The 12934-nt window shown below is 42.4% G+C and overlaps 2 protein-coding genes across 2 annotated transcripts; one reads left to right on the forward strand and one right to left on the reverse strand.

Moving 5' to 3' along the window:
- Positions 1 to 926: 926 nt before the first annotated feature.
- Positions 927 to 4732, forward strand: LOC311506213 (epithelial membrane protein 1). The gene is made up of 5 exons (XM_084570093.1): positions 927 to 1051; positions 2338 to 2425; positions 2780 to 2888; positions 3191 to 3331; positions 3418 to 4732. Exons 2-5 carry the CDS (start codon positions 2348 to 2350, stop codon positions 3576 to 3578), a joined length of 489 nt encoding a protein of 162 aa, XP_084426219.1. The 5' UTR covers positions 927 to 1051; positions 2338 to 2347; the 3' UTR covers positions 3579 to 4732.
- A 595-nt stretch (positions 4733 to 5327) lies between these two features.
- gsg1 (germ cell associated 1) lies at positions 5328 to 11814 on the reverse strand (the record flags this gene model as incomplete). Its single annotated transcript, XM_084570806.1, has 5 exons — positions 11428 to 11814; positions 8298 to 8345; positions 8031 to 8195; positions 7839 to 7950; positions 5328 to 5802 (listed from the first exon to the last, which is right to left on the reverse strand). The coding sequence occupies exons 1-5, from the start codon at positions 11789 to 11791 to the stop codon at positions 5328 to 5330; spliced, it is 1164 nt and encodes a 387-aa protein (XP_084426932.1). The 5' UTR covers positions 11792 to 11814.
- Between the last annotated feature and the right edge of the window lie 1120 nt (positions 11815 to 12934).

Consider the following 12934-nt stretch of genomic DNA (forward strand, 5'->3'; position numbering starts at 1 on the left):
AATCATAAAATCAAACCGCACTGTAAAACTATAACCCCGGGTCAAGTCTAGTTTAAAGTAGTTTTTCTGTGGTTTGGCTGTGACATGTTACACGCTTTTCTTCTGAACGTATATCTGCAACGTACAAAAGATCGTAGCTGAAAACTGCGTTAAACTGCGTTAAACTTAAAGGATCAAAACTACTGTGTTTGATCCTTTAAGTTTAACTGTGACTTATTATATTTGAGTCTCCTTCAACTTGAGTCAGATGAAGGGTATGACTTTGACTCATCAATCACCACCAGCCTTGAAACAATGAAGGTGAGCAATGTTTAATGAAGTTGAAGCAGTGTGAAATATCTCCACCCCTCTACACATATTAGTTTCCACATCCCCTCCTTCTTTCTCACTTAAGCAATGACTTGCACTCACTGCCCCCCTGCACCCCCACCCCACCTATTATTCCCTCGATTGCAAACCAACAGCATTCCTTCATCCTGAAGCTTTTTTTCCCCTCTGTAACAAAAGCGGGAAAAGGAGTGAGGGTGGCGATCAGGAATAAACACTTCACCGCCGGCTGCGAGTGTTTCTACGCCCAACAGCACGATTGTGATTAGTTGCAGTCTGTTGTCATGGTAGCAGGAGTAGAAATATTGCCAGTACTGTTATAGGAGTCCCCCCCCCACCCCTCCACTACTTCTTCAAGTGAGTCATCTACCGCCCTTCCGGAAAAGAGAAGAAAAAAAAAATCACAACCATCAGCTGGGCGACAAAGATAGCAAACACAAAGGAGAAATCTGCCCGTTTGAGTCTTTTGAATGTGACTAACGCAGCAGAGGCAGAAACAGAGAGGGCGGGAGCATGGGGGGAGACGAAGGGGGGGAGTGCAGAAAAAAAAAGAGGCAGAGATTATGTAGGAGGCTTGTCTGGGGTGTGGACTTAAAAAGAAGGCAGGGTAAAAGTAGGCGGATGGGTAGTTTCTTGTGTTTCTTGCGCATTTAGACAGAGTCTGAAATTAGTATCCTTGAGAGCAGGAGGAATTAGACCTGAAGAGACAAACAGACATCTAACAGTAAGTCAAATCTTCTTCTACTTCTTCTTAGATCTAGGAAAAAAGTTTTAACATCTGCGTTTGAGTAGAAATCCTTCTGCTTTGGAATTGTTTTGATTCATGCTAAAAGATTCACCTTACTTTTGCTAGATTACCAGATTTATGTAAAGTTCCGGCGTGAGTTATAAAGTCTGTAACTTTGAACTAGGTTTGTGCTTGCTTTTTTTTTTTTTTTTTTTTCTAAACCTAACCCTCAACCTCGTGTACTCTATTTTGTGTAATGGAAAATATGCTGCCTCCATGCCCAGACCCAAAAAAACAAAAAACAAAGTCCCTGCAGGATTTTCCGCAAAGGTTTCAGAAGACATTTGACGCCAAAAGTGAATTTTAGTTGATGTCCTCCTTTTAAACTTTGATTCATTTGGCTGTAGACAGCTTGAGACGGTGTGTTTTAGCTTTTTTCGGGCTGGGATTGAACATCTCTAAGAGCAGGTAGAAGGCGGGGAAACCCTCGCCGAGATGTGCCAGGAGTCGCTCACATGTGCGTCCGAGTGCGTTAGAAGGCTTGGGAACGTATCCGTGACGAAACCCAACCCTTGACCACTCCTTTACCGTGAGGACGGCCGGCACATTCCAGATGTGCCTCTTCCTCTGTTCACACCCAGCGCATTGATGCCTTAACACTGCGTCAATACAGCTCCACAGATGTTGTGACCTTTGATCTGGCTAACATCTGCCTTTAAAGAGACTTGTGTGGAGACGGTGATAAAGTCTGACAGCGAGTTTTTATCGTGCGAGATAGAGCGTGCATTCATTCAAACTCAGGGAAGTGAGCAAGAATCTCTACAGTTATTTTAGGGAGTGGCGGAGCTGCCTTTGCGAGCACACGACAAGCCCAGACTCATCCGCCCCTCCGTCGTCTTCACTCCTTAATTGTCTCCTCACCAACGGTATCTGTTTGCCCGGATACAAACTGACTCTCCGAGCGCAAATATCCATCAGCGCCTCTGCATTAACTTCTCCTCTCAGACGCCCGGTGTAAACAGTATCCTGTACATCGTATTTTGCAGGCGTGTTTACTGGCAGCAGTAGCTTTAACTCAAAGTAATTAGAAGTTGAGAAGCCACGCCCTGAGTGGGTGCCAGATCCTGGCCTTCGCTTGGGGCTGACTTTTACTGCTTCCTTTCTGAAACAGAGCCACAATTGTGGACTCCCGTACAGGCTGTACTTGTTGTCCCACACATATTACCTGCTAGTCTTTAAGTCTGCTGGTTTTTAAGTCATCTTCATCCTCTTCCTCTCTCCAGGACAGTCATCATGCTGATTCTCCTCGCCGGCATCTTTGTCCTCCACATCCTGTGCATCATCCTCCTCCTGGTGGCTACTATTGACAATGTAAGTACGATGTTTTTAATTGCCGTTCAGATACCTATGCACGTCCTCGTGAGTGTAGCGTCAGTGGCCGTGGCTCTTTCATCGGCCTTCATTCCTTCTCTGTGAGCGGTCCACTGTTCCTCTCAGGGCCGCATGTTTGACATTTCTGGGTGACACCGCCACCACCGTGCTGCACATGCACATGTGTAAAATATGTGACATTCCCGCCTGGGTTTTATTGACGGTTGCATACCAGAGTGATGCATACGGATTTGTGGCATTCCTCCCAAGATACTCTGCTCCCGTGTTTACTCCACACAGTGGCTTGTTCATATTTACATAACACACTTTGTCAAATCTTGTATCCTCGTTCAGGCCTGGTGGATAACCAGCGACATGTACACCGACATATGGGCCCGGTGGATTCTGCAAGGCGGATCGTGGAACTACACCGAACTTCCCACTGGCTCACACTACCCTACAGGTAAGGGCCATCCTGAGACATGCTTCAAATGTTTAGTATTTCTCTGAGAACCTTGTCATGCATAAGTGACAAGGTTCAAAAATAGCTCAAGGTGTTGTTCATTAAGAAAGAAATGCTAAAAGACTTTTGAAGCAGCATGGGTGGAGTTTGATCAGTTTCTACTGACAGGAACCAACCAATTTAATGCATAAGCTATAAATCTAATCGTTATATGACATCTGCAATGTCTGAACTGCCATTCAGTCTTTCAACAAGAGGCAGCGCCTTCATTTTTGTTGCTCTCTCTCTGGCTCCCCCTGCAGACTACCTCCAGGCAGTGCAGGCCAGCTCGGTGCTAGCTTGTATATTCTCCATCATTGGAATCTTTGTGTTTGTGGCTCAGCTCTTCGCCCTCACCAAGGGAGAAAGGTTCACCATCTCCGGCATCTTTCAGTTCCTTTCCTGTGAGTATATACTTTTTTCCTTAAATCCTGTGTTTGGTTTCTTTCTCTGCACGCCTTCCAACTGACGTGTGCCGTCCTCTCTTTAGGCCTGTGCATCATGATCGCAGCCTCCATCTACACAGACAGGTTCCACAGGGACGAAAGTACCGGTGGGTACGGTCACTCCTACATCCTGGCGTGGATCTCCTTCGGCCTTACGTTCATCTCCTCCATCATTTACTTTGTGCTACGCAAGAAGACGGCGTGAGAAGGACACTAGAGCCCTGAATTTGTGACTGGATCTACATTTTCAGCTGAAATCTGTTGTTTTTTTTATATTGTCCTAGATTGGATTTTAATATATGTCTGTTCTGGGCGTTAGATTTGAGTTGCAAGTGTATATTCAGCCATAGATATCCCCTCAAATACCTGCTAGTGTTCCACTGAGTCTGCTTGCAGAGGTTTTAAGTTATCGCTGCAGTAAAAAGCAAAACTCAGTCAATCACAGCTGCAGAGAGCTGGCTGGATTCGTTGAGGGCATCCGAGATATATTTTTGTCGTTAACCAAATTATTATTATTATTTTTTTTTTTTAAAAAGGCCTTGATGTTTATAAGATAAATTAAAATCTATCAATATTCAAAAAAGCAGGTTGACGAGTACAATCTGTGGTCTTTTATTTTGTAATGTATATTTACAAGTGGATATAACTGTTAGATAAACAGGGTTTTTGATTTTTTTTGTTACTTTGCAATATTTTATTATTAGTTTATTAATTTTTTATTTCATATATCTGTTCTGTGCTTCATATAATGTGCCATTAAAGAAACAATACGCAATTACAGCGTGACCAAATAGAAAATAATCGTCTGTTTGAAGTCTTAAAAGACTCGAAAAGATCCATTCAGACGTCACAGGTTGTAGATTTCTGTGTAATCTAAAAAAGACTATGCAATGATATAAAGTATAAAAACTATAATATAATACCAGTGAGTTTGTTTTATAAGTATTTGTGATTAGAAAAACCAAAGATAACAAACATTATTCTGTAAGTCTGCCTAAAGCTAGTTACACTACATTTTTATTGTTACAGTTTATTTAGTATTCTAAATGCAGCAAACACAACAAACTGAATCTGAAAGATAATCATTAAATTAATCAAATATATTTTATCTGGTTATAAATCCAACCATGACCTGATAACACATTGCTCATTCACTTTTCATAGACCGGCTTAGACAGCTTAGCTCCGTTTCAAAGTCACGGGAAGGTAACCGACTAGGCTCTCGATGCACGAGATATAACGTGTAAATACGACTTATTTCCCACAGTGCTCTGTACGTGTGATGCTGTTTTATTTTTGCTACCATTACTTGTCTTCAGGAATGATTTGTACACTATTAAAACTTGATTTTTAAACACGTTGAAGTCTTATTTGGGTTTCTTCTTCCCTTGTCATGAGAAGGAGTAAGACAGTAGTTGGGGGGGGGCTTTGGGTCCTATGGGTTGAGGGGAGGGGCCTCTGTGGATCATCCCACAGATACTTGATCAGTTTGGGATCTAGTGAATTTGGAGGCCAGGTCAACACCTTGTGCTGTTCTTCATGGTTTTTTGAGTTGTTCCTAAAGCGTTGTTCCATAAACTCCATCAAGGAGTGTCATTGCTATGGGGTAGGGGTGCCTGGTCTGGTCTAAGTGGGTGCTACATGTCCACATCCACACCAATGAATGCCAGGTCCAAAACGTTGCCAGCAGAACATTGTATTGTCGCAAGATGGTCAATGTGATTCACTTCTCCTGTCAGTGGTCATAATGTTATGCCTGATCGGTGGATAGTCAAATGATTCCTTTACAGATCTCCTTTACATCTACTGTACAACAGCCATCGTTATTGTGAGTGATTCATTGCATCATTTTATTGCTGGTACATGTTAAACTGAGAGTACATGACAGGACAAAATTACGTAACATTGTCAACAGGGGTAAAGATCTGCTAGAGGACTCCAGTCAGTAGAAAGTTCATAGCGGACTGTAGTCTTCTTCCAGCCCGTATCGATTTTCCTGATGACTTGGCAGCGTCATGCGGACGGAGACGCACGGTGTAGGCGAGGGAGACTGGGAGGGCAGGGAAAGCCGATGAAACGGGGATCCAGGTGCAACTTGGGAAGGAGGAGGCGGGAAGGAGTCAGAGTGTGGGAGAGGAAGGGAGTGGGAGTGTGTGAGCTTCGGAGCGGAGCGCGGTAAGGTTGCTGAGGGGGGCTCGTAGTAGGGAGACAAGTGGGAGATCCGCGGGGGAGACACGGGACAGGCAAGGTTGGCCCCCGGGTTGGGAGGGGTGTAGTAAGGAGCCGGTGGCAGAAGTCCCACAAAGTTAAAGCTGCAAGGGTTGAGACCGGAGGTACGCCTCGGACCCACCATCAGGACTTTTTTGGTGTAGTTGTTCAGGGTGGAGACGCCGGCGGACATGCAGACAGTGAAGGCAAGCCAGGCCACACTGACGGAGACAGAGACAGGAAGCGCATCACAAACATGTGGTTTGTTTGTGATTTTCTTTTGATGTAACTTTGCAGAAGGTGTATACATGTGTGTATATTTAGACAATTTAGACCACAGGTGTCAAACATACGGCCCCGCAGGCCAAAAACGGCCCACATAGTCACCACAGGAAATTTCTCTGGGGACTAGGAACCACTGGAGGTTCTCAGTACGGTTTTACCGCACAAACTTTCCTCTGGAACTAAGATCTTTTGGAGGTAAACAATGTGTGTCCACCACAGGAACTTTCTGCCAGGACTAGGCACCTTTAGATGTAATTATTGCATTTCCACTGCAGGGACTTTCACTGGGAACTAGGAACCTTTGGAGGTCTCAGTTTATTCCCAATACGTGAACTTTTTCTGGGGACTAGGAACCACTGGAGGTTCTCAGTATGTTTCTACTGCAGAAACTTTCCTCTGGAACTAAGATCTTTTGGAGGTAAACAATGTGTGTCCACAGGAACTTTCTGCTGGAACTAGGTACCTTTAGACGTATTTATTGCATTTCCACTATAAGAACTTTCCTATGGGACTAAGAACCTTTGGAGGTACATAACATGTTTCCACCACAGGAACTTTCTCCGGGGACTAGGTACCTTTGGAGTCCTAAGTATATTCCCAATATGTGAACTTTCTTTGGGAACTTGGAACCTTTAGAGGAACTCAATACATTTAAACTACAGGAACTCCTCCGGGGATTCGGTACCTTGAAGGTTCTCAGAACGTTTCCACCACAGGAACTTTCTCCAGAAACTAGGTACCTTTGGATGTACTCAGCACATTTTGAGAACAGGAACTTTCTTATGGGCACTATGAACTTTTGAAGGTTGTCAGCGAATTTCCACTACAGGAGCCAGGGATGAAATTAAGCCCTGGGTACTTTCAGTAATTTTTCAGTCAAAGATTTTTTCAGTTAAACAAATTGCCAGCTTGCTTGCGCCTAATAATTGAAAAAAGTTCCTAGGACTAAAAGCAATTATTTCTGTAAATTTTAAATGTAAAGATGTTACACTTTATCTTATAAGACAATACACAACTGTTTCAACTGGAAAAAATACCCATGATAAATCAATATTCAGTATGTTTGCCCACTTCTGACTGTGTTTATCTTTACACCCTACTTCAGGCTTTTTTGTAACCTACAGATACTGTCATCATCTTAGAAGTTGTCAGTTCCCGGTTCCTGCAGAGAGCTCGACTTTAACCGAACCACAAAACAGACATGATCAAATCCGAATAAATGGATTTTCTTGCAATGGCATGACAAGCTGAAGTTCCAACATCTCCCAGCCGACAATGCAAAGTGATCCCACATGAAGAGTTGAAGGAATCTGGTGTTGGAAAAGTTTAGTCTAATCCAGATGGGCAGCGAGGAAACCGCATATTCTCATGTTATCATTGCAAATAAATATAATATAAGTAAGTCACGCAAGGACTCAGCAGGAAGACATGAAAAGACAGACTTCCATCATTCCAACGGGAACAACAAAGCAAGTTTTCCTCAGTCCCTTTAGTACTCATCTCAAACCATCCTCAACATTTGCAGATGTGCATTTCTTTGAACAACTGGTGCAAACAGCACAACACAATGGATTACGCAAAAAAGGCTGAAAAATCCTGAGTTTATCTTGCCCTCTCTTTGTGTAAATTAACAGGGAACCTTAACCTTACATTCTGGACTAAGAATTTCATAAGAGAAGTCAACAGTTTTTGAATGGAAGGCCTTTGGAGCAAGAGATTTACTGGAGCCAGCGCCTAGTGGCCATCGGTGGTACTGCACTTGAAGCCACTTCTGCATTGAGTTCGACTCGAGGGCTACTTTTACACAATGGTAATATTTGCAAATACAACAAAACTATTAGTTTACACACGGTCAGGGAGATGATCTGAGTCAGAGAGATGAGGTGGTTGTCAGTATGCATTTATTGTCCAACTTAATGTAGCTACAATTTTCCTATTTTACACATTAAATATAAATGTTTATTGAACTTACTAGAATGCCCATGAGTAGCCATAGCTGTGAGGTTTAAAGTCTTCTGGTCCCATCGAGACAGTCGTCTGAAACACCTGCATGAACATCATGTGACCTACCATCCCGAGCAGACCTGAGGCAGCAAACACATCAGATTTTTAAATAATTTACAGGAAAAAGTTGCAAAAGTAAAAATAAGAAAAACAGCCGTACCTCCCAGAACTGTGAAGACAGCTGCAAAGGCATTGAGCAGCTGGCCCCAGCGCTGCGTAGATGGAAACCAGGCCCTGATACACAGCTGCACAAACAGCAGTATGCAGCTGATCAACAGCAGCCCGATATACACAAGCTCCATTGTCAGCGACAGCCACATCATTGCTGCGAAGGGAGAAGAAGAGGCTGAGAACGAAGACACATGAAGCAGTGGAGTTCAAACAACCAGGTGATAGAACGTCCGAAGAAATTCAGGAGAACGTTTACCTTTTTCAGACCCTGGAGTCAAAGTGTGAAACCCCCGACACCTCTCCTCTAGAGGTCAAAAGACAAGAGTCAGTGTGATTTTGCAGCAGCATTGCACTTCCCCAGTACCGTTCAATGTTAAATACAATCGTGACCATGTGTCTAACCAGATTAACAGTTTGCATCAAGTGTTATCTTGGCCTAAATCAACATCGCAGGAGATTATAAGATTCGTTTGGGTGGTTTTAAAAAAAACTGCAACCTGTCTCGGTAGTCGGATAAGCTTCTTTGTGGCCTGATTAAATTATTTACAGGACGGCTGAAATAAACGTTGAACCGCATAAACGAAGGCGACGCAAGTGTCTCACATCTGCCTGTGTTACCAGTTGCGTTTTAATTTGGAAATACTGAGCTCTCAGGGCTGCTGTTTAAAGTACATTGGCATCCACTCATGCACTTACTCCAGCACACATGAAGCTGCAATAATAGAAACATGTAACACTATAGCAGTCAGCAATGCATGCAACAGAATGAACAACAAATTACGCATGGCTAACATTAGCATAAAGCCAACTATTTAATATCGATCACTTTTTTAGCATTTATTGATGCCAAGTTTCGTCTCTCCTCACGAATGTTTGCTAAATATTTTCTCCCATTTTAAATCTTTTAATTATCCTTGAAGAAATACCTGTATTTTTAGCTGCAAAATTATGCATTTACTAGCAGGTCGCTAAAAATCTCTGTCTGCTCAGATTACAAGTCCCACAAGTACTCAGGAATTATTCAGATTATTGAGAAAGTTCACAATTTCTACATTACGTTTAGTTAGCTTAAAAGCTATTTGTTGCTTTCAGGGCAAATGTCTCTTCCTTTAAGGCATTACTTGACTAATCATTTCAACAATTAGCCATTACTTTTAATGCTAATTCAACCTTTTATCTATTACTGTTAGCAAGTCCCAACCATTTATCCATTAATTATATCCATTTGAATCTTTAACCATTACCGTTTCAACTAACTAGTTTTGTAAATATTTAAAATGTTCTCAAGCTAAAACTTTAAACTTTATATCCACAGCTTTTAGCTAAAAAAAGTCAACTACTTGTCTTTCAAAATTTCCCCTTTTGCTTCAAATGCTAAGCTAATTGAGCAAATAAGCTAATTTGGTTGAGATAAACATTTTGAAATATTTTGTATATTATACTACTCTAAGGTAGTTAAAGGTATTTGGCAAGTATTTCAACCTTTAAGCATTAATCTTTTCAACGATTAGCCATGACTTTAAGCTAATTCCAACTTTGTCTATTACTGTTAGCGAAAACAACATCCATTTAGCTATTAATTTTAGCCATCTGAATCTTAAAACCTTTAACAATAATCCTTTACTGGTTACTACCAAATGATCTCCTTCAGCTAAACTATTAAATCTTATATTACTGACTTTTAGCTAAAAATACGTCATCTTTTATGTTTAAACGCTAACTGAGCTAATAAGCTAATTAGTTTGAGAAGAGCTATTTTTTGTGTAAGCTGCGCTTTAGCTTCATGTACTCATATTTATTAATATATTGATTGAATGCATTTGTAAGAAAGGGTTTTTGTATATTATAATAAAAAAACAAAACTAAGGTTGAAATAAAACAATGTTTTAAACTCAAATCAACGACATCAACATGGAAATATATAGAGTAACTTATTTTTTTTAACAAAAGCCACGTCTATATTGGCGTTTTATCTCATCACAGGCAACATTTATAAACCCCAAACTACTGATTAACAAATGCTGACTGATTTACTTAACTGATCAGTCAGCTCAAATTTCTGCCTGAATTTCTGTACCATTTAAAAATCAGCTCCAAAATGAGACAGTTAAAAACACGGCCGATGTTTGTGAATCCCATTAACCTTTCTCTCTCTGGGTTTTAATCCATAATTGAGCCAAGCTGTTGAAGTCTAAATCTCTGCGAGCGGATGATACACACACACCCAAATACACACACACACACACACACACACTGATGATAATCCTCTTTGTGCCGAGCTAACGCGCTCACAATCACACATATATATATGCAGATGCAAACCAACATGCCCGGAGACCTCAATTCGTATTGCCACCTTGGATTTTCTCTCTTCCTGGGACACATTTAATTGTCTCACTCCAGTGCCACACTTACTCGTTCGACCTACCGTTTACTGTTGTGATCTCACCTTGGGAATATCCTCTATCCTCACACACAACCCGATCAGGAAATATGATGTTAAGAAATCCCTCACAATGGCACGTATAGGCGAGTATCGCCAGTGCTTCTCTTTGTACAAATCCGCTGTTCTGTCCTACCTGCTTGATCCTTTTCAGGGTCACTGGCACATGTGTAGGCTTTTGTTGGAAACTGAGCAACTTTGTCCTTTGACCTTCAGTTGTGATCAGTGAGGAGTTTTCAGTTTTTCAATTTAAAGGGGAATTGCTGTTTTTCACAACCTGGACCTTATTTCTGGCATAAAATACGATCGTTTACTCACCCATATAAATTTGGTGTCATTTGGAGTCGTTCGGAAGATACTTAGATTCGTGTATATCCGTATAGTGGGAGTGACTGGGGCACCGAAACAAAGTCTCTAAATAACGCATTATCTGCTGCGAAACTCTTTAATTTCACCAATATTTTGTTATGATACGCTAGTGCTATTCCCCGTTAAGTGTTACCTGTTAGCCATGTTGCAAAAAAATAGCAGTAGCAAATTACAGGTTAACAAGCCAACCGCCGCAGCCTCGCACGGCGCTCAGAGATGACATCATCCAAGTAAGAGGTTAGTAGGTCAATCTACAGACCCCGGATGATGATAACAGGTAACTTGGGACTCAACGGGGAATAGCACTAGCGTATCATAACAAAATATTGGTGAAATGAACGCGTTTTGTGGAAGATACTGCGTTATTTAGAGGCTGCCTTTCGGTGCCCCATTCACTCCCACTATATGGATATACACATATTTAAATATCTTCCGCACGACTTCAAATGACACCAAAGTTTTATGGGTGAGTAAATTATCGTATTGTACGCCAGAAATAAGGTCCAGGTTGTAAAAAAACAGTAGTTCCCCTTTAAGCACGATCGAATAGTCCCGTTTCTATAAACTGTCTCACCCCACGCGTCTGTGTAGATGTTCTCCTCGCAGGTGAGGAACAAGCCGGTGTGAAAGGCGGGGAAGACGAAGCGGTCGTCCCCGGTCTCCCAAAAGAACTGGATCCTGGAGGAATTGGCCAAGCCGGGGACGGGGATGCAGTTGCTCTGCTTGGTGGGCGTGCAGAGGGGCTTGGGCACCTTCTGCTTGCCCTCGCACCAATAGGAGGACAAGAGGGCCATGGTGCTCAGGAGGAGCGACATGACCGTCTGGACAAAGGAGAGGCGAGGGGAGCGCATCTGCTGCAGGAAAGCCATCGTGCATAAACGAGGGCTTGGGATTAGCGGAGGGACACAAAAGGGGGGTAAAGAGAGAGAGAGGTGCATTCTGAAACATGGCCAAATATGCAGAATATGGGGCGCTTCATTAAAAAATTAACAAGTCAGCAGTGCAGGGTGACGGTTGACATTAGGTGCAACTGCGCGTCACTAAGAATATCACCAGCATGTTAGTAGTTTCCAAGGAGAAGCAGGAGCTCTGCCTGAGATGATTAGTGTGGCGTTTGAAAGAGAAAAGTGCGGGGGAGTCGGCGGTTTTACATTACTAATCACATTTGAAGAATAAAAGGACTGTGACACAAAATCGCACACTGCCGGTAATTGGAGGGAAGACAGACGACTAGAAAAAAAGAAAAAGAAAATTAGAAGTGAAAATCGCTGTCGCCATGGAACCACTCCAGGAGACAGAAGCTCACACTAACACGCTGGAGGACTTTATGTCAAACGGTGAATTAAATGTGAATGAATGAAGGAGAAAGGGGGGAAAAACAACACTACTCACCTGCTTCAACCTCTCTCAATTTGTCCTCGGCCTCCTCGTCGAGCGAGGAAGGTGACAGACAAATGCTGCTCCTCTCAGAGTCCTTTTTTTTTTTGATCAGACAGCGAGAGCGACGGAGGATTTTGGCCGTCACACTGACCTCCGCGAGCAGTGTGACCGATCCAACCCTAACTTGCGAGCATATCAAAATGACACACACACACACACACACTCTTCTCTAATCCATCCTTACAAATCCAAAACAGACAACTCAGTTCCATCTGTTTTCATTTTGATTCCTGGACTCATTTTGATCCCTTTTATTCCCCTCACCCACCTTTTCCCGCCTGTAAAAAGCATTCAGCTTTCATCTATGAATCAACACAACCTTGAATAATAATGATTAAAAAAAAAAAAAGGCACATAAACATTATTACACGGGCGATATTACTTTGCAGGACGCCAGACTCAAAGAGAGGTGGTGACGCCACAGTTTTTGGGGGCCCTCGAGGGTGAGGTATTTAATAACTGCAGTCAATCATAATTCACGTCTGAGGCTTTAGGTTGTTGCAGGACGAGCAAATTGTGTCACTTCTGAGAAAAAGCGGTTCCAAGCTTGTCTGCAGCAATTCTGCAAAATTGCAGTGTTGCAGTAGTGCATTTTTTTTAAGTCAGTTTTTAGTTCTGCTTTAGCTCTGAGGGCTTCAGGT

This window comes from Chelon labrosus, assembly GCF_963514085.1.
Source record: "Chelon labrosus genome assembly, chromosome: 21".
NCBI classification, from domain to species: domain Eukaryota; kingdom Metazoa; phylum Chordata; class Actinopteri; order Mugiliformes; family Mugilidae; genus Chelon; species Chelon labrosus.

Excerpts from the sequence above, each read along its gene's own strand:
- LOC311506213 (XM_084570093.1), top strand. The coding sequence starts at position 2,348 with ATGCTGATTCTCCTCGCCGGCATCTTTGTCCTCCACATCCTGTGCATC. Across the intron at positions 2,889-3,190 it reads TGGCTCACACTACCCTACAG|ACTACCTCCAGGCAGTGCAG; the intron begins GTAAGGGCCATC and ends CTCCCCCTGCAG. Across the intron at positions 3,332-3,417 it reads CATCTTTCAGTTCCTTTCCT|GCCTGTGCATCATGATCGCA; the intron begins GTGAGTATATAC and ends TCCTCTCTTTAG.